The sequence below is a fragment of the Paroedura picta genome, chromosome 13 (genome assembly GCF_049243985.1).
Source record: "Paroedura picta isolate Pp20150507F chromosome 13, Ppicta_v3.0, whole genome shotgun sequence".
Taxonomy (NCBI): Eukaryota; Metazoa; Chordata; class Lepidosauria; order Squamata; family Gekkonidae; genus Paroedura; species Paroedura picta.
Window position 1 is genome coordinate 46,864,849 of NC_135381.1, and position 23,565 is coordinate 46,888,413.

General features: G+C 49.5%; 1 protein-coding gene across 1 annotated transcript in view; it reads right to left on the reverse strand.

The window, feature by feature from the left end:
- Positions 1-1,521: 1,521 nt before the first annotated feature.
- Positions 1,522-23,565, reverse strand: part of AR (androgen receptor) — a 206,602-nt gene continuing 184,558 nt past the window's right edge. The window contains exons 5-8 of the mRNA XM_077308518.1: positions 20,441-20,585; positions 14,281-14,411; positions 13,825-13,982; positions 1,522-7,463 (exon numbers count right to left, since the gene is read on the reverse strand). Of these exons, the coding sequence (XP_077164633.1) occupies positions 7,308-7,463; positions 13,825-13,982; positions 14,281-14,411; positions 20,441-20,585 (590 nt within the window). The 3' untranslated portion in view covers positions 1,522-7,307. The remainder of the gene's footprint in view (positions 7,464-13,824; positions 13,983-14,280; positions 14,412-20,440; positions 20,586-23,565) is intronic.

The window sequence follows — 23,565 nt, forward strand, 5'->3', positions numbered from 1 at the left end:
AGACTGCATGTCTGCTGCATTACCACTCTGCGCCACAAGAGGCTCTTATATTGTGTTACCTCTGCTATATTTTAATGTTAATGTTATTGTTATTGTGAAAAGCTAAGTTCCATGTACCATTTTCTGCGTTTTATGTAAACCGCCCTGAGCTCCAGGGGAGGGCGGGATATAAATACAATAAATAATAATAATCCTGCGGGCCTCTCAGTAGTTTTCCTCCTCTGTTCCTGGAGGGGCTCTCTAGGGCTCTGCCCGGCCTCCAGAAAGAACCATTCAGCCACACACCAGCAGCAGCCCTGCCCGGCCAGGATCCAGTTTTGTCTCTGCATGGCCTTTGCCTCCCACTGAATCAGACCATCAGCCCTGGCCCTAAATCAAGTCCAGTCTTGTCAGGCCAAGCTTCTCCCAATGTTAGTAAATGTGCAGCTGAATATTGGTGATTCTAGTTCAGGCTTTCTCAAGTTCAGGCTTTCTTGGCAGTCCTGGAAGGGTTTCCTGAATGGGTGGGAACTAATTAATTAATTATATAGCCCAATGTATCCAGGAATACAGCAGGCGCTAGAGCTTGGCAGTGGGAAGAGGAAGGGGAGGAGTTGTCCAGTCTGTAAGGGCATGGGGTTGTCATGTGTGTTGTGTGGGAGGTTGTGGTGGCATGGTGGCAGATGAGGCCATGGGTGTGGAGAGAGGGGTGTCAAGAACCTGTGGTGTGGAATGTTTGTTGAGTGTGGGAAAGGACTGACCTTTGGGAATTGTGGCATAGTGGTTACAGATGAGCTTTCCAGAGCCATGTCCTCAGATATGTGAAGGGAAAATCAGACTGGAGACTCTTCTTAGGGGGAGATTACATGGCAACCAATTCCTCCCAGTTCTGCATCATTTCCCTTCTTGTGTGAATAGGCCACAGACACCGAAATGTCCCCCTGCCCTAATACACATGGGGTAGTCACAGTACACAGGTGTCCACCCAGCTCCTTCTGTCTCCACTTTTTCATGGTTGATCAAATGTTATGTGCCCACATGCTTCTTTCATGGTTGCTCCTTAGAAGAAGAATGGATTTTTTTTTACAGTTTCAGGCTGTAAATATTCTTTATTTAGATCTTCCTGCACTTTCCAGATTTGCAGGACTGATGGTGGTCTGTCTGTCTGTACCCCAGAATACAAACAGTTGCTGGAAAGGGCTGGCTAAAGCCCATAACCCAGGAGGGACACACCCACAACACTCCCCCCCCCCCACTGCCGTCTGCAAGCCTCTACCATCCTCTCTAGATCGCTGCTCATCTCTCGATTATAACGATCAGCTCTGCAGGCAAAAAAGAGCTACTTTGAAGGCTGGACTCTGAGGCCCTGTACCATTTTGAAGGCCCACCTCCAAACCTCCAGGAATATTTCCAACCCAGGATTAACCAAGAAATGAACCTATGATATTTCAAACTCAGGAAAATGGACCACCTTCTCATTTCTTGGGGGAAAAAAACTGGGGATGTTATTTCCCACACCATGAAAAAGAATCACCACACAAGTCTATTCCAACAAAGTTTTGCATTTTTATTATAATTGGAGCAACCAGAGAATCCAAGATTACAAAAAAGGAGCTTTAAGTACAGCAGGTGATGTCTCCTCTGCCCCGTCCCCGCCCCCGCCCCGGGTCCAGTGATGCCTGATGGTCACTCTCTATTGGAACCAGCCATGGTCTGAACTAGCAAGAAACCAAAGATTTTGTTTGGGACTCTGTTCCTCTGAGTAGTTTGCCTAACTGCTCTCTGCCCCCCCCCCCCACTCCACTCCAGTTACTTTCTGATGAGCCAAAATGAATGCAATTTAACACAGACTGGGGCACTAGCTTTTGGAGATGGAGTACACTGATTTCTCAGGGTACACTTCACCAGGGAACATGCTGATAAACAAATTTCCTTCAACAAACTGTTTCCAGAAAGCAGTTGTTCTTGGGTGACTGGACCCAGTGGTTCTGTCCAGAGTCTTATGCTGGCTCAACGAAAGTCCACCCGACCCATTTCAGGAGGAGAACTTGCGGGCAGTGTTTGGTACCATATGATAAAAGGCAACAGTCTGAGACAAACCACAGTTCTGTGCAGCCAGTCAACGGGACAGAATTCCTTGTTCAGCCCGCCAGGAAGTTGGCTGACCCTTCACGCAGCTCGGAGAAGAGATCTGCTGCCATTGACTGAATTTTTACAACAACCCACTTGGTTTTCCTCAAAGCTGAGAAAAGGAAAAACAAAACAAGAATCCCAAACCCTACGGCCCTACTTATGAAATTGTCTACATATTATACATTTCAGCTGCCTTGCTGATTTTGAGATTTCATAGCTTCACAGGTTTATTTGGCTGCATTAAGACAACTGAAAGCTTATAATTCTACTTCCCTTTCACCAACCCCCCCTTCCACACCCACCCACCCACCCCACACACACGCAGGCACTTACAACACCCAACTGCTCCCAAATCCCCATCTAACAAATGAAAATATATGCATGTGAAGATCTTGCACTTTTTAATTGATGGAAACACTCTAAAAATAAAAACTTTTTTGTTTAAAAGGTGGCACAATGTCCTGCTATAGCAAAAAATGCTCAGCTGGTTCTTGAACTCTTGACAGTCCCAGGGGAAACAGAGCAAAGCCCCCCCACCAAGTGTCTGCAGAGACCCCCTTCTGTTCCCTTGGCTGCAAAAGCAAGGCCAAGGCCAGCTGCTCCAACTGGAAAGCGAACAAGCAAGCAAAATGCCAGCACTCTCCAATGCTGAGCAAGGGTGCAGCTGGCCACGCCTCCACCTTCCAGCCCGGGAAAAGCCAACCCTGCAATCCCATGCAGAGTCACCCCCCCCCCCTAAATCCATTCTGTCCTAGACATCCCTCTGGATCCCCGTGAGGGTCGCAGGGCTCCAGAATATCCCCAAAGCCCAGAAAGAGCCTCTCTCCTTAGACAGAGAGCACAACGGACCCGTCCCACCTCCCCACTCTCATCGGACTCCCGCACATCCTGATGGGACCCTAGTTTGCTTTCAAGGTGCCACATGAAGGTCGCAAAATTGTATGTGTGATTGTGTTTGTGTGTTAATCAATCTGGCTATGGTTTAAGCACAGCATCGCCGGAAGGTATCAAAGGACAAAAGCAGAAAACCAAAGCCACCCACCCCATCCATTCCCAAGTGTTTCTGAGACCCGGACCACGCTGTGTGCAGAGAACCCTCATGCTGCAGAAAGGGAGCAGAAACCGGCCGCTCTCCCAGCTGCCCCCCTAGTGCAAATCACGCCCCTTTAGACCAGAGTGTGCCCTTTCCTCAGCTTACATCTTGGGGAACCCTGAGTGCTTCGAACTGAGAGCAGAGTTGACAGCGCCACAGTTAGGGACGGTGCGGGAGCCCCCCCCCCCTGAGACACGTGGCAGACAGCCTCCTCCCTCTTTGATTGCAGGCCGTGAGGTTTGGGAACAACTGCCACTCTTGGACAATGGCTCTGCCAATGCAAACTCTGGGGAGATGCCCCACACGAACTAGAAAACCAAATGAAGCCTTCCTTACAAGCAGCCTTCTCAGAAAAGGGGGCGCCGGGCAGCCTGGAGGGACCTGGGGTCTCCGACTCATATTAGGCACCAGAAATATGCTTCAGAAGAGAAAAGAGCAAAGGATACCAATACCTATAAGGGATCTTTAAATGTGGGTTGTGTATTATGGAGGGTGTGTGTGTGTGTGTGTATGTCATTTATGTGTTATACCCACTGGAGCCAAATACTCAGCCTTCCATTGATTCTAACAACAAAAAGTCCAACCCATTAAAAGGCTGGCCTTTGCCTCTGTTGCTGCTGCTCCTGCTTTGGCCGCAGCCCAAGAGTGGCCAGGCCAGGCCAGGCCCAGAGACCCAGCAAGCCCTCCCCCACAGCCGCTGTGCACCCAGGGTAAGTCCCAGAGCACCATGCATGCCCCTCCCAACAGGGGCAGGGGCTCCCTTGAGAGGCAGTTGGCTGGAGCCCTGCCCTTCCCTCCCACTCAGTTATGCCCACCGTGCTGTGCCTTGACCCGACTATTAGGACAGGTGAGTTGTCACCTGTCCTGCTGCCAAGCCAGCCAGAGCACAGGTTGCCTGAACTACCTGCATAGTGGGAGAGGCAGCTTTCAAAGAGCTGAATAAAATGTTCTCAAGCAATAAGTAAAACATTACAAATGCATAATAATAGCAAGGCATAATTAAAAACCAGGACTGAGGGCTAAGACATTGCCAGGGGGCTTTCAGTACTTCCCAAGCTCCCTACCCCCCTTTTAAACTGCAGCAGCAGCTGCCAAAGTAAGTAAACTGAAGAAAGTAAATACTTTGCCCCCCCACCCTCCAATATTTACACAGGCTTCGTTACACGTGTTTTGAGCAGATCATACCACCCTTCTCTTCAGTGCCACATGGGCAAAGGCATTTCCTGATGGTAAAGAGAAGGGATAGATCCTGAAGAGCAACGGAGTATTTCTCTACAAAGAACCCGACGGCCCCCTTGACAGGCACATTTGTTGTGGCTCCTTCAGCGGCCACCTCACTTTTCACGTCAGTCCTTAGGACTCTGCCATTCTCGCAGGCATTATGCCGCTCTCTTTGGGGTTCACAGACCTACCCAGGCTGAGGAACGCCTCTGTTAGAGCACTGGGTGCCAGAGGGGCACCCCTCGAGGATCACTTGCACACGCACACAAGCTATAGAAGCAGACACTGTGCCTTTCCCCAGTACAAAGTCTGGATGGACAAACCACAAATGATCGTGAGCAGAGAGAATGTCAGCACTTCAATTTGGCACACGCATTTTTTCTAAGCATTTCACAGTGGGTTTTAAGATTCACCATCCTTCCGGTATGATGTGGGCCTCTGCTGTTCGCTCCTGAACACACACCATTCGCTGGGCCAACAAGGGGGTGCTGGTGACGTCCAACTGGGGCACATTCTTCATCTGCAGAGGAAAACTGGACTCTGCGTCTGATTTGAGCAGGGGGTGCTTCGAAAGGCAAAGTGCTCGTCAACCGCTCTGCTTAGGTCCTGCATCAAGGCTGCGCTGTCATCTCCATCTGGTTGTGCCTCCCGCCCCCCCCCCCCGAAGAAGCCCAGACAAGGCCTCCCAGCACACTGGCGGCAGTACACTTTCCCCGCACCACAGTGCAGGAAGGCCGGCAGATGGTCAAACACTTGCTGGTGCTGCAGCAAAAGGCAGCGTCGCTGGCGGATGGAAAAGCGTCAGCTCAGTTATTGGGGGCCACTTTGCGGGAGATGGCTGTGGTCGCGCCAACAATCCCCTCTACAAGGGTTAGCAGAGAGTGCTTGGTGGCTGCTGTCGGTGGCCCTTTGGCAGGAAAGAAGCCAAATGGCCAGATTACCACTGAAGAGCAGCGGCAGCTTCAGCTGCTGCAGACAGACAAGCTTCAACCCCCTCCCCCCCCCCAGGCATACTGAAGCTGTACTGCTTATGGACAATGGGATGGCGACTGTGCAGGATTGCGCAGGCAACTGGCGCTGCGCAGACGTTCCCAAGAGAGGTCAAAACCAGGGGGGGAGGGGGGGTTAAACAAGATATATAAAAATGTTGTTCTTATGAGAATCCATGCGCTTTTAGCACATTAAACTGAGCTGTCCAATGGGGTGTCTCAAATCACTGGTCTGTTTTACAAAGAACAAAGCAAAACAGAAAGCCCGCATCCCCCCCCCGCCGACCATCCCAAGGCATCCTGCTGGCAGTGCCACCTTCCTTCTTGCGTGGCTGATGGTCCGTGGCCACACACATTATCAGGCAGCGTCATGAGAACATGAGGCTTCTCATCCCACACCAGAGGAAGCTTCATTCGAGGGAGGGGTGGTGGTTCCGTTATTCTGGTGGGGACTGGCTGTCTCAGTTAACATCTAACAGAAATTGCAGGTAGGGGAGGGCCCCCCCCATAGCCCTTTCCTCAGTGTACCAGGAAACGAATGCCAAGTTCTTTTTAAAGAAGACCCCCCAGTGGAGTGGGTCAGGATGAAACCAGTTCAAACGGCTCAGAGTTTCTGATTCTGCTTTGCTTCTGGGAAAGGACAAGCCACGCAAAGGGGCATCCCCCGTGAGCTCAGCGGAGCAGGAGGCACCGTGGGGTGAAGGCCTTGGGCAGAGGCTGGCTTCCCCGAGAGAGCGCTTCCTTCCACAAGGTGAGGAGGAAAGGGGTCCTTATGGAATGTGATCCGTTACCGGCCAAGCATCAGTTCTAACTTGTGGTCCACAGAAGGAAAAAGAAAACAGTTGTCAAACAGTCCCCTGCAGTCCCCTGAAGCGCTTCTGCCTGGTTCTGATGAGCGCAAGAACTCTGGTGCCAGGAGAATCGTGCCCTTTTCCTGTCAAGTAAATGGTGCTGCCAGAATCCGGGAGCCAGAGATACCAGCAAGGCCACAGCTGAGTAGCACACAACTCTGCAGGCAGGGATATGGCAGTGCGTCTGCTGAGAGGCTGAGGTTGGGGTTGCTGGTCTGAGCAGTGGGTACATGGCTCTCTGTGCGTCGGTCGCACAATCAGGGTGCCTGGGGCTTTCTTTGCATGCAGAAATGCAATCCCAGTAGCACAGGCACACGCTTGCAGATCTGGGCTGGTGTGGCACCCACAGCTGCAAAAAGAGGTCTTTTTATTGTCTGTTGGGATGTTCTGAAATTCACTGCAAATCTCCTGAACAGGTTTTTGGTACTGGATTTCCAGATGAGTGTTCTGCTTTCATATTCTCTAAGGAAATCCTCCTGGAGGCATCCACACTGAAAAGAAAGAAAAATTCACCCGCTCCCAATACGTTCTATTTAATTTGCTTGTTACCTAGTGTTTTTTTTAAAATGAATAGCAACAATAGCAACAACTACTAAAATCAGATGTGTGTGTGTTTGTGCGTTTCTCAAAGCTTCCAGGGGAGCACAAAAGGCCACGGAAATCATGGTGGGAAATGCATAAGGGCAAGCATGTAAACAATTGTCAATTGGCATCAGGCCATCTTGTTACCGTGCCTGAACTCCTCCCCCCTCCCCCCACACAGCAACAACAACAACAGCTTGTAGGCACACCGTTCAAAACAGGGGCAAAAGCCAGGCCACGTAAAACTCAGCTTGCAGGACAGCCCAAGAAGGGGGAAAGTGACGCAAAAGGTCGAGAGATCCCAGCAGGTCGTGTTTTGTTCCTGCATATCTTTGTCAGGAACAACGTTCCAAGGCACTGAAGTGCTGCAGCACAGAGGGAACAGGCAAGCAACGGCTGGCAGAGCATCAGCGGGGGGCTGGGGGCTGGGGGGGGGGCTGGGTCCTGGCCCCCTTTCCATTACTGGCTGTGAAAGTAGATAGGCTTCACTTTCCCAGAGAGGATCTTGGGGACTTGCACGGAAATGATCTCAGCCATCATTTCTGGGTAGTCCACACTGACCATGTGAGACTTCACTAAGAGGTCAAATGTAAACTGATGCAGCTCCCGGGCAATCTAGGAAAGAGGGAGAGAAAGCAGAGAGGTTTCAGGAACGGGTTCATATTCCTAGATGGGCCTCTCCCTTCCCTTTCTGGCATCCCATGGTCCCAAGGACACCCTTCGAACATCGGATTCTCTCCCCCTCACATCTGATATCTGCATACATTTATCATTTATTGATGGATTATTAGATTTATTATTCGCTGCTACCGTAAAACGTCTTGCGGCGGGCAACAGAATAAATCCTCACATCACTTTAAAACATTAAAAACATCCGCTTTACAAAATAGCAACAATGGCAGCGAGAAGAAAAACCAAACTCATCCTACATTCCCTCTCCCCACTCCATCCCCGCCGTGAGCCTCCACTCTCTCAGCTCCTTGGGGCATAGATTTCCAAGGGTGCCAAATCGTCCTAATCTGAGGAAGGGACCCAGTGGATCTCCTGCACCCCAGCCTCGACTAAAGACCTGGGTGTAAACTGCATGGAGCTTTTATTCCAACCCCAGGTCGATTCAGTCCCTGCCCTCTACACAGAATGCGATTTCTGTTTGGATTTGGGGCGATTTAAATTTTCCTTCTGCAGCAAGAAGGATTGATCTGGAGTGACCCTACCTTTATTGTGCGATACCTTATAATGCTCAATATTTAAAGGCTGTTTTGAATCTGGGCTCTCCTCCGTGGTAGAGGACCCGTGATTGGCCACAGGTGGTCATGTGACAAACTTGCCTTAAAGGAGAAGCCCCTAATTTCTCTCAACTTCTGTCGGTCTTGGATTTTTCCTCCCTCCTCTGCCTTTTTCGATCTTCTCACCCATCCCTCCAAGAAAAGAAAGAGGCTTCCTGCCTGGCTCCTCTCCCCCCCCTTCAAGAAAAGAAAGAAAGAGTCTTGGCTCCCCCCCCCCTTCTGAGCCTCCCTAACCACGTGCAGAAGACGTTCCTGTTTCAATGGGGAGGGGGGGAGAGGAAGACCCGAGTTCAAAGCGATCTGAATTCAACAGGATTGACAATGGAATAAACAAAGTAAGTGCAGACTCTGCTCTGGTGGAAGAGCTGTGTTTTACAGACCTGCGGAACTGCGAAAGCTCCTGCAGGACCCTCAGCTCTCCTGGGAGCCCATCCCACCAGGTGGGGGCCAGGACTGAAAAGGGCCTGGCTGAGGCTAGATGAATGTCTTGGGGGCCAGTAACCACCAACAAATTAGTACTTGCAGAGTGCAAAGCCCTGCAGGGAGCATCAGGCATTAGGCAGTCCCTCAGGTCTGTGGGTCCCAGACTGTGAAGGGCCTTAGTCAAGACCAAAACCTTATGCAGCTGCCTGAGCACCAGCTGGATGTCGGCACTCCAAGGAGTTCCTGTGAGGACCCTGGATGCTGCATTTTGTACCAACTGCAGTTCCAGGTCAAGGATAAGGGAAGGCCCACATGGAGCGAGTTTAAGAAGTCAATTTTGGAGGTGACGTTTGCATGAATCACTGTGACTGTCCTCTGGGGACAGACGGGGGCTAGTAACTTTGCCTGGCAAAGATGGAAGAATGCAAGGTGTGCTATTCTTGTGATTTGTGACTCCATAGTAAGGGAGGCATCAAGGATTACTCCCAACAAAGTTTAATTGGTCTTAAAGGTGCCCTGGAGTCAAACTTTGTGTTCTTGCTTCAGACCAACACCTGAATCTTTGGCATAACATGAGATAATGGGTCACTTCCTCACCCTGCCTGCATCCGTGCAGAGTGCCGTCATGACCAGGAGGCGCAAACAATTGTGCCAGCTGAGAACTCATGAGAGGGGAGGTGACCATGGAATGATCCATGAGGACCATTCAAGGGTCACCTTGAATGGTCCTCATGGTGCGAGAGGTAAATCTGAGCGAACAAGCTGAAGACAGAGCAATTCCCCCCAGCACTTATGAAAATGGAAGCTGCCCTAGGAGTCCAGTTCAGGCACACCTGCTGTCAGAAAGGAAAACTTCTCAAAAATTAGACAAAAGGAAGCTGAAAGGGAGAATAAAGAGGGCCAAGTCTCTTCAGAAAGCCTGTCACAATTGAAATGGTGGCAGAATGCATTCCACAGATCAGGAAAGTTTCCACCAAATCCCAGAAAAAGGCAGGGTGGTTAAGGAATAGAAAAGGAAGCCATAAAAAGCAAAAAGGCAAGTTTTAAAAAGAGGGAAAATCTGGCCTGTGAAGAAAAAAAGGAGGAACGAGGGTTGTGAGGTCCCCCGGCCGGGGCGGGGCATAAGATGGCCAGCTTCAGGCAGGGACACTTTGGCGATTTGGGTGTGGACCCTGGGGAGGATGGGCCCTGGGGAGGATGGCATCCGTAGGCAGAGCCCATTTAGCAAATCAAAGATGGGTTCAGGATCTGGTGGACAAAGCAAGAATCTGAGAGACTTATTTCCTAAGCATTGAGATAAATAGTAAGAATTTCTTTACATCAGAAAATCAACCAGAGAGGTTGATTTGAAGAAGAGTTGGTGCTTCTTTTCCCTACCCTTTTCTCTACCCGAAGGAATCTCCAAGTGGCTTCCAATTGCCTTCCCTTTCCTCTCCCCACAACAGACACCCTGTGAGGGAGGGGAGGCTGAGGGACCCCTGAGATTACTGAAGAAGAAGACTTGGTTCTTATAAGCCACTTTTCTCTACCTGAAAGAGTTTCAAAGTGGCTTCCAATTGCCTTCCCTTTCCTCTCCCCACAACAGACACCCTGTGAGGGAGGGGAGGCTGAGGGACCCCTGAGATTACTGAAGAAGAAGAAGAGCTGGTTCTTATATGCTGCTTTTCTCTACCCAAAGGAGTCTCAAAGTGGCTTCCATTCACCTTCCATTCCTCTCCCCACAACAGACACCCTGTGAGGGAGGGGAGGCTGAGGGACCCTTGAGATTACTGAAGAAGACTTGGTTCTTATAAGGCACTTTTCTCTACCTGAAAGAGTTTCAAAGTGGCTTCCAATTGCCTTCCCTTTCCTCTCCCCACAACAGGCACCCTGTGAGGGAGGGGAGGGTGAGAGAGCCCTGAGATTACTGAAGAAGAAGACTTGGTTCTTATAAGCCACTTTTCTCTACCCAAAGGAGGCTCAAAGCGGCTTCCAATCGCCTTCCCTTTCCTCTCCCCACAACAGACACCCTGTGAGGGAGGGGAGGCTGAGGGAGCCCTGAGATTACTGAAGAAGAAGAAGAGTTGGTCCTTACATGCCGCTTTTCTCTACTCAAAGGAGTCTCAAAGTGGCTTACAATCCCCTTCCCTTCCTCTCCCCACAACAGACACTCTGAGAGAGCCCTGATATTCCTGCTTGGTTGGAACAGCTTTATCAGTGCTGTGGCAAGGCCAAGGTCACCCAGCTGGCTGCATGTGGAGGAGGAACGGGGAATCAAACCTGGCTCTCCAGATTAGAAGTCTGCCCTCCTAACTACTCCACGAAGCTGCATTGCTGAAGGAAGACCAGGAGCCTGCAGAGGAACTGAACCAATTCTCTGTCAGTCTCTACTGCGAAAGGCAGTGGCCTGGCTGCCTCACAGCCTCTGGTCTCAACTGGGATGTCTAAAGAAGCGGGTCAGTTAATGTGCAACGTTTCTAAAACTGGTCTCTCTGCCAGAGAGCTGGGAGATAGCATAACTCCAGGTCTACGCTTTCTCTAAGGCTGCCAGATGGATTCTGAACACACTTGATAAAATCACCATTGACTCACCCACCAAAATACACATGATATGGAAAATTTTACTGATAGCTATCTTTATTACATCTCATATGTTACATTAGATTGTGTAACTTGTATCAGTTTTTAGTCCCTAAATGTGGAGTTCAGTAAGACTTAAATGCAACTTTGCCCAACTACCAAAAGGGTCGGGCTGCCAAGAAAAATTACCTGGAGAAAAAATGACCTGCTCCTTGAACAGAGCCTATAGACTAGTAGTGACCTAACTGTTGTTCAACAGATGTCCATAGACTACAATCACCATGAGCCCCTGACATGCCCATGCTGGTCACTGCAGTCTCTGGAGAACCACATTCTGGCCACTCCTGCTTTGTGGTCCATTCTTGACCTCTTCAAGTGCCAATTTCCACAAATTAAGCCTTGCTTAAAGGTAGAAAACATCCCATCTCCTGGATTGTAGCCCTCACACCGCCTCATAAATTCTCAGGAATGAAACAGGATTGGCCCCAGTTAGTCCTCGGATGGGGATCGACCAGGGAAGCCCAGGCTGCTGTGCAGAGGCCGGCAATGCCTGGGAAACCCCGTGAAGGGCCCCTGTAAGTCGGCTACAGCTTGATGGCTCTCCCCACCCCCGCTAACCAGGGAGGAGAGTTTCCTAAGTGTTGAGGGTTGGCTAGTAGACATAATCCTACCATTAGCACAGCAGAGAAGAGGGACACTAGTTTAAGGTGATGTTTACCAATAGTTGCACATTCAGTGTTTGTTTCATCTAGCGTCCCTGTTGGCCCTGACTCTGTTTTTACCCTACAGACGGCCCTGGCTGGACCCCCCCCCCCCGGTCCTACTCACGGATGAACTGGTCTCTGCCGCAGGAGCCACCCTCCCCCCCCCCCCGTTCAAATCAGTCTTGGTTTGGCTTATTTTTGGTTTGGCTGAACTGAATTGCAAAGCCTTAGTGGAGAGTAGAAGTAAACGGGGAGTTCTTGTGATGGAGGGAAATAAGCAGCATGTTGATGTTATTTAATTTGTTTGTTAATTATCTTGAATGTGGGGGGGGCAATTGGAGGCTAATAGTGGATTGCAAAGACTCTTTTTACATCCTTTACTGATTGATCTGAGTTACCTTTTTACTGGTCTGCCCCGTAACCTCCACCCACCTTTGCTTTCAGCAGAGGTGATTTACTTGTCTGTGGGGCACAGCAGTTATATTCCAAAGCAGAAGGGTCAAGCTAAAGCCAACAAGTACTCAGAAAATCTACTGTGGTTACAGGTTGTAAGACAGATCCTATTTAAGGTGCTAAGCATTAAATTGGCTAAAAATCTTCCTGTCTAAAAAACCCAGTAAAAATGTCTTATTATTTCTGTTTTAATGATTGTAGCATCCAATTAGCATGCCCTTTAATATAGGAAGTGTCTAACTAACCCAAGGATTTCTTAAATTTAAACTAGGCCTTTTCTAGTGATTTAGTTTGGCTTGATGTGCTTTTTCGGTGTGCTCATCTGGTCTTGGCAACAGCCACGAGGGGGCAGTAAGGCACCCTGAGAACAGGACAGAGCATTTCCAGGATTCTGGCATCTGTGTCATCGTGGTAAACAATTTAGAATAGAATCGAAACAGAATATTTGAAAGCAAAAATTGCATTTCCCCAGCTGTAGTCCGTAATATGAATCACAGAACCATAGAGTTGGAAGGGGTCATACAGGCCATCTTGTCCAACCCCTTGCTTGTTGCATCTTTCCCTCTTGCTGCTAAACACAGAATATCCCCCCACCCTCGACTTATTTCCTGCCACTGCTTGAAGAAGTGGCAGGAAAAACAAAAAACATGAAAATCATTGTTGAGGCAACAGCGTGATGTCACTTCCAGGGAAAACCTGGAAGGGGTGCTGTGCCTCTCTAGGAATCATCAGAAACTCTATGGCTGCACCAGTCAATATGCCCTTTCAGTCAAGAAATAACTAATTCATGTTATTGCTATCTGCCTGGATAATAAATCTGAGAGGGTTATGAAGCCCTGATGGGTCGGGACGTAATCCTGGTGGGCTGTGCTCAGACTTGTCACGTGATCACTGCCACCTGTGGGTCTCAAGAGAGCCTCTCCCTCCGTCCTGGCTGTCCGTCTGCCTTCAAGCTTGCCTTTCCCAGGCACCTTGTAAGCTTTGAGATAGGGGGGGCATGGGGAAAGGAGGAGCTGGTCAGCGGAGGCTGAGCTTTAAGAGAGAGGGGCATGTGTAAGGCGTGGGGAGCAAGAGAGCTCCCTCGCTCCCTAAATCTGGGGCAGCCATGCCTGGGTCAGGAAATTCCAGGAGAACTGGGGGAGAACCTTGAGGAGGTTTGAGGAGGGACCTCAGTGGGGCATAATGCCATAAGACCCTCTTTCCATAGCAACCAGAACTGGTCCTGTAGTTTGGGGATCAACTGTAATTTTGGGAGAACCTAAAGCCCCCTCCCCCCTTTTGAACAACATGGAATAATCTTTCAGCAGCCAGAAGGCAGCCAGTGATTCTGCAGGCCTTCGACTCCACAGTTCCAGGTCAGAGGACAATACTGCAATGTCACAGTCACCTTTCCCAAGAGCGTCTCCCCCCGTTCAGTATAGGCTTGCAGGCCCATCTCTGTTTCTCTCTCTCTGTGCCCCAATTCCAAGAAAATCCTGAACGGATTCTACAAGGCCCCATCCCCATCCCGCCCCAGGGCTGGCCGAGCCCCCTCCTGGCTCCCTCACTTACAGGCTGAACAGAGTCCAGCAGTTTGGTGAGCTGGTAGAAGCGTCGAGAGCAAGAGGTGGGATTCTTCCTCTTGCACGCAATGATACGATCGAGTTCCTTGATGTAGTTCATCCGAAGTTCATCAAAGAATTTCTGATTCTTCAGGCCGTCCACAGGAACTGGCACAGAAAGAAAGAGGGAAGAGCCATCAAGGGAGAGGCAAAGACCAACGAGGCCCCGAGAACACAAAGAGAAGCTTTTGCGGCGGTCTTCCCTCAAGGGGAGCCAAGAAGCCCCACTGGCCCCAACCCCGAGTCCAAATGTAATCCTCATGGCAGCAGCAGAGCTCCTTGTTTCGGGTGAAAAGAACCAGTCAGAACTTATCGGGGCACCGTCTGAAGCTGCTGTGTTGGATCAGCACCACTCCCCGCCTCCCTCCAGCCTCCCTCCAGCCCACAGGGAAAGACTGCTGCTTACTAATACTGAAGAGAAGCAGAGCTTTCATGCAGAGAAATTCCTGGGGTGTGATCTGAAGCCATCCGAACTCTTGGGACAGATGTCGCATCCTGACACACTGGCTGTACATTCTGGATTTGTGCATTCGGTACCTGCCAGGGGTGGGGAGGTGGAAGAAGACAGGGAAAGAAAAGCAAACGTTGTCAGGAAAGTGGGAAAGGAAGCAATTTAATCCCATGTGTCTTTCTTAGTTTGAAAGGTAGGTCCAGGTGGGTTGCTGTGCTGGTCTGGAGCAGCAGAACAAAGCTGCTTGAACAAAGGGGCACCTTGAAGACCAAGATTAACTCTGGGCATAAGCTTCCACGTGCATGCAAATTACACATTACCTTACATGAACAAAGTTTGCGTCTAGCGGCATTTTTAAGATCAACAAAGTTTTTAATTCTGGGTGTGAACTTTCAGGTGCATGCACACTTCTTCTCTTAAATTCTGGTGAGCCACCATGTTGGTTTAAAGCGACAGAACTAAGTTTGAGTTCGGGGCAAGTTTAAGACCAATCAAGTTTTATTCTGGAAATAGGTTTTTGTGTTCATGAACAACTTTATTGGTCCTCAAGGTGTCCAGACTCAAATGTTGTTCTATTTCTTTGCAAGAAAGCCTCCCTGCACCCTCTGGAGCCACCTTCCACCCTGCAAGCTGCTGGGCCTTCCTGTTTTGCAGTCTTCATGGCAATCTGTCCTGGCACCAACAGAGAACCATTTCAAATGATCAGATGGCGGGTGATCACATGGCATGATGAGGTCCCCTTGACCTCCTCATTTTCTCAAAAAAGAAATCACTCCCAGGAATTTGCAGTATTTAAACAAGGCAATGACAACATCCAACATGAGTCACCCCCCCCCCCGAAAGGCAGGCGGATTGCAGTCCATTGATCCCTACAAGGGCGGTTGTCACAGCCTTCCAGCGGGGCACACGAAGGTCGGTCAGCGAAGGTGGAAGCAAGCATGGAGGCAGCTTTGCTGACCTGCTACACTGAGGAATTACTATAAGAAAGATGTTGGCCCCCAGTAGCTTCTCTGGTTCAAGCTACAGCTTAGCCCTGACGCTTTCCTTGTTCCCTGAGCCATGAGGCTATGACCCTTCCCTTTGGAGAGCGGGTGGGGCTTGGAAGCGCCTCACACCTAGGAAGGGTTTATCTCCTTGCAGTGCATATATCACCCCTCCTTGAGGGTGTGTGGGGTCAGAATGGGGCCTGGGAGACCCAGGTGGAAATCCCCACAGTTGCAGAAGTTTGCTGGATGACCTTGGGCCACTCACACTCTTGCAGCCTGCCCTACCTCACAGAGTTGTTGTGAGGAGAGGAGAATGATCTAAGCTGCTTTGGATCCTTGCTGGGGAGAAAGGTGGGGTATAAATTAAGTGCATATTTTTTCCCATCATGAGTTTGCCAAGTGGTTATGATAGCTGAATAGAACCTCCATGTGCAGATGTCCTGAGACAATGACTAGATACTTCCAACTGCAAGAAGTACCTGGCTGGTGAGGCTGTCTAAAGGCTGACCCTGCACTGAGCAGGGGGTTGGACTAGATGGCCTGTATGGCCCCCTTCCCACTCTAGGATTCTAGGAGTCTATGATTCTAGGCTGGGCTGAACAGGTGGTCAATCTGGTAACACAAATCATTTGTTGCCTTTGCCATTTCCAGGCTGCAAAGTCCTGGAGATTTCAGGGCAGAGCCTGGGGCAGCGGGGTTGGAGAGGGGAGGGACTTCTGCAGTTCATAATGTCACAGAGTCTGCCCTCACCCCTCAAAAAGCTGCTCTTTCCCCCCTAGGGAAGCTGATCTCTGTTTTCTGAAGATTAGCTGTAATTCTGGGAGATCTCCAGGGCCCACCTGGAGGTTGGCCACCCTAGTTCTGATTTTCCCCCCATCAAGTCACAGCTGACTTAGGAGAGCTTGTGGGTTCCCAAGGCAAGAGGTGTTCGGAGGTATTTTGCCACTGCTGACTTCCGTCTTGTGCCCCTCGACTTCCTCGACGGTCCCCGTCTGAATCCTACTTAAGGCTTCTGAGAGCTGCTGAGGTCAGACTGAGCCTCTGATCTGGGCTGGGGCTTTCAGTTTGCACCCTCTGGGGGCTCCGTTTCAGGGAGAGGTTCTGCCCCACTGCCATTTGGGCCCCAGTGCTTTCCCTTTGCTCAGAGGAGACCAAGGGCACTACTTTTCTCCCATGGGAGAAAATGCAGGCATTCACTCAGTGGAGATAGGGCTTATCTTGATCCTCTCATGACTCAGTCCCTGAGAGCTGAGCCTCCCGGTGTCTACAAAGCCCCATCCGCCTTGGAAGAACAGCTGCTCTTCTCTGCTTACAGCCCGTGGCCACAGGGGGAGGGTTTTTGGCTGGGGTTTCTTTCATGAAAGGTTGCCGAACGAGACTCCTGATAGCCAAGGGCCTGCCCCTGCCCTGCCCTGCCCCTGCCCCTGCCCCTGCCCCTGCGGCTTAACATAACTAGGAATTATTGCTGCTCTTCCAGAATTTGTGCTGATCCCATAAGGGGCAGTCTGCCAGCTCTTGCCACATGCCGGCATGGCTTGGGCGGCACATGCTATTTCTGCTTACGAAATGGCTGGAAGCAGCTACAGGTGGTGTTTGAAGCTCACCAACCCAAGGTGTGCACACGAAGGAGCCAGGGAAGAAAAGGCAACAGCACAGGGAGAGTCACAGGATTTATCACAGTGACAAAGCAATTTTCAGAAAAGTCTCAGGAGATGTAATATGGGGCGGCTCCCCCCTCCGTCCTCCGGTGTCATAAAAATGCTTTTCTGAGCATGGGGTGTTAACATCTCACTCTGAGTGAAGCTGGAAGGATGCATCTCCTGTTCATTTTCATGGATCATTTGCTACTGGCAGGCAGACTGTTACTATCAGAGCCTGGAATCGGCTGATGCTTGAATGGCATCTTGCATACTGACCGAGCAATTTTTAAAAAATCCGCACAAACGGACAGATCCCCAGTGGCCAATCAGGAAAGCCCCCAGCTGGCTTTGTCTGGTGGGGAGTGGGAGGGGCCGGTGGGGGTGGGTCCAGCAGGGCTTCCAATCGGCCACTGGGGGCTCTAGCAGCACAGGTGAAGGGAAGCGGCACGTATTCAAGAACACGCTCTTAAGCAATGTAGGTCCAGGTGGGCAGCCAGGTTGGTCTGAAGCATCCGAGCAAAGTTTGAGACCAGGGCAGAGTCTGCACTAACTTTGTTTATTCCATTGTCAATCCTGTTGAATTCAGATCGCTTTGAACTCGGGTCTTCCTCTCCCCCCCTCCCCATTGAAACAGGAACGTCTTCTGGACGTGGTTAGGGTAGTTCAGAAGGGGGGGGGAGCCAAGTCTCTTTCTTTCTTTTCTTGAAGGGAGGCGGGAGAGGAGCCAGGCATGGAGCCTCTTTCTTTTCTTGGAGGGCGGGGGAGGAAATGATCGAAAAAGGTAGAGAAGGGAGAAAAAATCCAGGACCGACAGAAGTTGAGAGAAATTAGGGGCTTCTCCTTTAAGGCAAGTTTCTCACATGACCACCTGTGGCCAATCACGGGTCCTCTACCATGGAGGAGAGCCCAGATTCAAAACAGCCTTTAAAAATTGAGGGTTAAAAGCACTCTAAGATATCACACAATAAAGGTAGGGTCACTCCGGATCAATCCTTCTTGCTGCAGAAGGAAATTTTAAACCGCCCCAAATCCAAACGGAAATTGCATTCTGTGTAGAGGGCTGGGACTGAATCAACCCGGGGTTGGAATAAAAGCTCCGTGCAGTTTATACCCAGGGCCACCTTTAAGACCAACAAGGTCTTATTCTGGGGATAAGCTTTCATGCGCATGTGCCCAAACAATTTAGCCCTGACCTGGATGGCCGGCTAGCCTGATCTTGTCATCTCTTGGAAGCAAAGCAGAGTTGGCCCTAGTCAGAATCAGGGGTGTTTATTTGGCTTAGTTTAGCTTGAAAAAATATTAGGGGGGGGGAAACAACACCTCACCAATAATTTTTGGTATTTTCTAAGCCGAGTACAGATTAAAGAATCTCTTTTGGCTACCAGTACAGCTGACCCGAATAAAAGCCAAATTTCCTGGGTTTTAAACCTGAAAATATTCAGTTCATAAAAACCTTAGATCCGAACATTCTACTGGTGTTTAGGTCCAGCTTTCTCAGATCCAACAGACCTGAGCTGAAAAATACTGGGGGGAGGGCGGATTGCGCATGCCTACTTGAATGGGAGACCCCTGAGTGAGACCAGGGGAGTTATGCTGCTGCAGCAATGGCCAGCCAGCTCTGGAGGTCCCTCGCCTTGAAAGCCCCACAGAGTTGCCATTAGCTGGATGCTAATAAATGTGTCAAAGTCTAAAGAAATGTGAAAAGAGACTTTTTATCTTCTCATATTTAATGAAGCCACTGGACAGATTCTGTCTCTCCTTTGTTACAATTTTGGAATCGTCCACTTTTCTCGTGCAGCCATTAGCTGGATGCAGCCTGACAGCACTCCCACCACCATGTAAAGGCATCCTGTGAAATGCAGCTTCTTTCTGCCTGAAACACTGCAAATCTGGTATTAGGCACATCACCTCTCTGACATTGTGTGGCTGGTCGAACTCCAAAAGCAGATGCTTAATGGCCATTCCCTCCATCCCGGTCAGAACTCCAAAAGTGCCCGCAGGTTGGAAAAGGCGGGAGACACCTGTCCTACCTGTCCTGCTGCTGCTTGAGTGGCATTTGGAAGTTCTGTTATTGTTGTGGTTGGCAGTTCAAACCCTGCCGCAAGGGGAAATGGACTGGCCACATGGTAAGGAGGCTTGAGAAAATCCCACGAGAGGCAAACGATAAGAAGGAATGCAGACTACGTAGTTTATTCTGACTCAAAGGTCTTAACAGAAATGCTTCAAGTATGTTCAGATTAATGAATCCTTCCAAAATTACGCTTTGAATAGCTACTGATTGAAGCTGTTTTCAGGAAATATTCCATTCTTCATCTGCGTGAATAACAAGCAATAAGATCAGGCCTGAAGGGTTGAACTAGACACAATACTTCTGGGTCAGAATAAACTACCTAATTTACATTTGATTTTACTGTTTGCCAAATCCTGTTGCAATCTGCTCCCAGGAGACAAAATGGCAGGCTTAAGAAGCCGCATAAATAGTGACCATGCCTTGGATAGGAAAGGTTTCCAGATCAGCCTCCATCATTTCCAGTGAGAAAGCTCTCGGGCTGCAAGTGTTAGAAAATCTTTTGCCTTGCTGGGGACTCTGGATAGCAGCTACTTGACTAGGGCCAATTCTGCACAGGCAGAAAAGGTCAAAAGAGAACTCATATGGAAGCAGGGTTAATCTCTGCTTCCACATGACATCAGTGCCAGGCTGGCCCCCTCTTGGGCCTGCCCCAGATTGGGCCCTCGTTTGCCCAACCCACAGGGAACATGGAAGAACCCATGGTCCCTTTTTAAAAGTTGGAGCCAAGAGGAATTGTCCAGAGGCAGGCCCATGTGGACAGGGGAGGCCCGGCTCCTCCCTATCCTACAATGGCTCAGAGGGGGCAAACAATGCCCCAATCGACTTCACAGTACTTCATCACAATGTGGAGTAGACCGGGGTTTTAATTTTTTTTTTTTGCATCCTGCAAAAAATCACCCCTCCCCCATGTAGTGGATCCTGTCCATCACTCCTGTGTTTTCCAGAGGGACACATTTCTGCGGGGGACAAGGTGCCCCACTGAAATGTTTCCCTCATGGGGTCATAGAAAGCTCTGGAACATAAAGTGAAATCAGCTTAGAGGTTGATTATGCATAACGGAAGTTCATGTTTGTGGTTGCAGGTGCAACATGAAGTTACATTGGAAGCGGCTGCTACAGACGGAGTCTTGCTTCAGTGCCACTCACCCTTGTAAGGTGTTCAACATCAGCTGCAGACAAAGTCAAAATGCAATGGGATCTTGAGGAATGTCCCCCAAAGCACCAGTCGGCTGCCTTGATACAAACGTTTGCTTCTGAAGACAAAGACCTAGAGCAGGCTCTCACCCAGATGTGTAGATGGAAGCAGTCCTTGCTGTAACTCAGAAGCCCATGAAGAGGCCAGGATGACGACGCATTTCCCCAGCCACCTTCCAACCCATTCAGTCCCAGGCAGGCAGCCGCAGTGAAACTACAACTTACTCATTAAAGACCAAATCTGGAGCAAAGTACAGCATCCGGGAGTTCACGTTGGTGAACGATCTCCATCCCATGGCGAAAATCATCAGCCCCATCCAAGAGTACTGAATGATAGCCATTTGGTCGTCCACGTGCAGGTTACGGAATCCTAGAGCAAGGAAATGAACAACATGAGGTCAACACGGAAACTCAGAACTTGCTGTGTAAGATGATGTGTGGGCTTCATGGGCAGTATCCAGGCATCTCCATGTGGGAAAAACTGATGGATACTGTGCATGCAAGAAGATCTGTGAAGGAAAGGGTTAGGAAAATTCTGCCATCCAGGTACACTTGGCAGTTGGGCATACCCTCCTCTCATTGGTTAGATATTGAGCCTCTTTAGCTGCCTTCTGTTTCATCTTGCGTTGAGCAGGGGGTTGGACTAGATGGCCTGTATGGCCCCTTCAAACTCTATGATTCTATGATCTTATATACAGGGTGTCTCCTCTCACTTACCTGGGCTTAGAGCTCTAACAAGTCAACTATTTTAGAAATATTTCTGTGCACAATAAGGACCAAGTGAGGAAGCCCACTTACTCTGCCTGGATGGGGTTCAACTGTCCGTTGTGTCCTCAGCCAGGAATCTGGGGGTAAACCTCAATGCCTCCTTATCTGTGGAGGCACAGGCCTCAAGATTAGCATGGCTGGTATTTTTCCATCTTTGCCAAGCCCAACTACTAGCAACCTACTTGGTCAGCCGCAGTCATCTTTGTGATGATCACCCTTGGATTGGACCTCTCTAAGTCATTCTGCACGGGTCTACCCTTATCCTTGCTCTGGAAAGTGCAACTGATCCAGAACACAGCAGCCAGGGTTTTTACGAGAAAGCCTTGGAGGACACATGTTCAACCTGTGCTCCAACAGCTGCACCCACTCCCAGTTGAATTCCAGATCAAGTTTAAGGTACTGGCTTTCACTCATAAGGCTCTTCGTAGTCCAGGTCCTGCATATCTGAGAGATAGCCTTAGTGTGCTGCCCTAGCCGGGCACACGCGGGGTTAGTGCAAGGGCAAGCACGGTTACCGAGTCCAGCAAGTTCAAAGCGTGTACCAGAGAGTAGTCAAAAGTCCAGTCCGGGTCTTATCAGGAATGGTTAGCTGACAAAGTCCAAAGGAGAACCGAAAGAGTTGTCGTTTATCTTTACCAAAGTCAATCCGGGAATCAGTCAAACACAGCTTCGCCGAAGCGTTGGGGAGCAGGAAACCAGTCAAGGCAACGGGTGGACATGTGCACAAAGTTGCAGCCACACTGGGAAGCACTTCTGTTGTGCTTAAGAACAAGCTGAGCTGTCACACCAAGTGGCTGCACCTGGCACTCAGCCTTCCTCCAATGAATGAGCCCAACCTAGCCTGTTGCTGTAGTCTAAGCCGAGCACTTGGCCTGCGTGTTGCCAACGTTGTCCTCCTGCATTCCCTCCTGCGCTCTGGAGATGAGTCTGGGCTGTTCAGGGGTGTTGCTGCAGGCGGAGGTAATGCTGGTGCAGAGGGCATGGTGCTTGTCTGGCTGGGACCTGGTTGTGGCTCCCTATCGGGACTTGCCTCTCTAAGCAGCACCCTGCTGCTTTGCTCCAGCTCCTCCACTTCTTCCTCCGAGGGAGCTGGCAGAAAGAGCTCAGGCAGTGGTGCAGAGGCACCCTCTGGAGACGGGGCCATGACACTTTCTATCTATAACCCCCAAAGAGCACTATGCTCTGCCAACACCAACCAGCTGGTGGTGCCTGGCCCCAAGGAGATATGCCTGCCCCATTTTCTCTCCAACAGTGGGAGACGCAGACCATAGTCGGACTTGAGTTAGATGGGAAGAGGCTCAAGAAATCAGACTGCTGATGCTGAAGATTTTCAAACCAGAAGCCATCATTGTTCTTTAACTGTTTTAACTTAATTTTCATTCTCTGTGTATGCATATATATAATAGTGTACACAGCCTTAAGCCAGTCCATCAGGGTGGGCAGTATAAAAAACAAACAAAGTTAAAAGATATCTTTATGAATATGTAATTATTGTTTTAACTCATGATATATCATAAACTGTCCCAAGTCCTCAGGAAAGGGTGACAAATGACTGTGAAAATAAACAAACAAACAAATGTGATTCTACTTTTATAAATTAATAAAATATAAATTAATAAAATTAATAAAATAAATTAAAGGGAGCGATCTGCAAACATCTGGAGGACAATTTGGTGATCCAAGGAAGTCAGCATGGATTTGTCTCCAACAGGTCCTGCCAGACCAACCTGGTTTCCTTTTTTGACCAAGTAACAGGTTTGCTGGATCGGGGAAATTCGGTTGATGTCATTTACTTGGATTTTAGTAAAGCTTTTGACAAGGTTCCCCATGATGTTCTGATGGATAAGTTGAAGGACTGCAATCTGGATTTTCAGATCGTTAGGTGGATAGGGAATTGGTTAGAGAACCGCACTCAAAGAGTTGTTGTCAATGGTGTTTCATCAGACTGGAGAGAGGTGAGTAGCGGGGTACCTCAGGGCTCGGTGCTCGGCCCGGTACTTTTTAACATATTTATTAATGATCTAGATGAGGGGGTGGAGGGACTACTCATCAAGTTTGCAGATGACACCAAATTTGGAGGACTGGCAAATACTCCGGAAGATAGAGACAGAGTTCAACAAGATCTGAACACAATGGAAAAATGGGCAAATGAGAACAAGATGCAATTTAATAAAGATAAGTGTAAAGTTCTGCATCTGGGTCAGAAAAATGAAAAGCATGCCTACTGGATGGGGGATACGCTTCTAGGTAGCACTGTGTGTGAACGAGACCTTGGGGTACTTGTGGATTGTAAACTAAACATGAGCAGGCAGTGTGATGCAGCGGTAAAAAAGGCAAATGCCATTTTGGGCTGTATCAACAGAGGCATCACATCAAAATCACAAGATGTCATAGTCCCATTGTATACGGCACTGGTCAGACCACACCTGGAGTACTGTGTGCAGTTCTGGAGGCCTCACTTCAAGAAGGACGTAGATAAAATTGAAAGGGTACAGAGGAGAGCGACGAAGATGATCTGGGGCCAAGGGACCAAGCCCTATGAAGATAGGTTGAGGGACTTGGGAATGTTCAGCCTGGAGAAA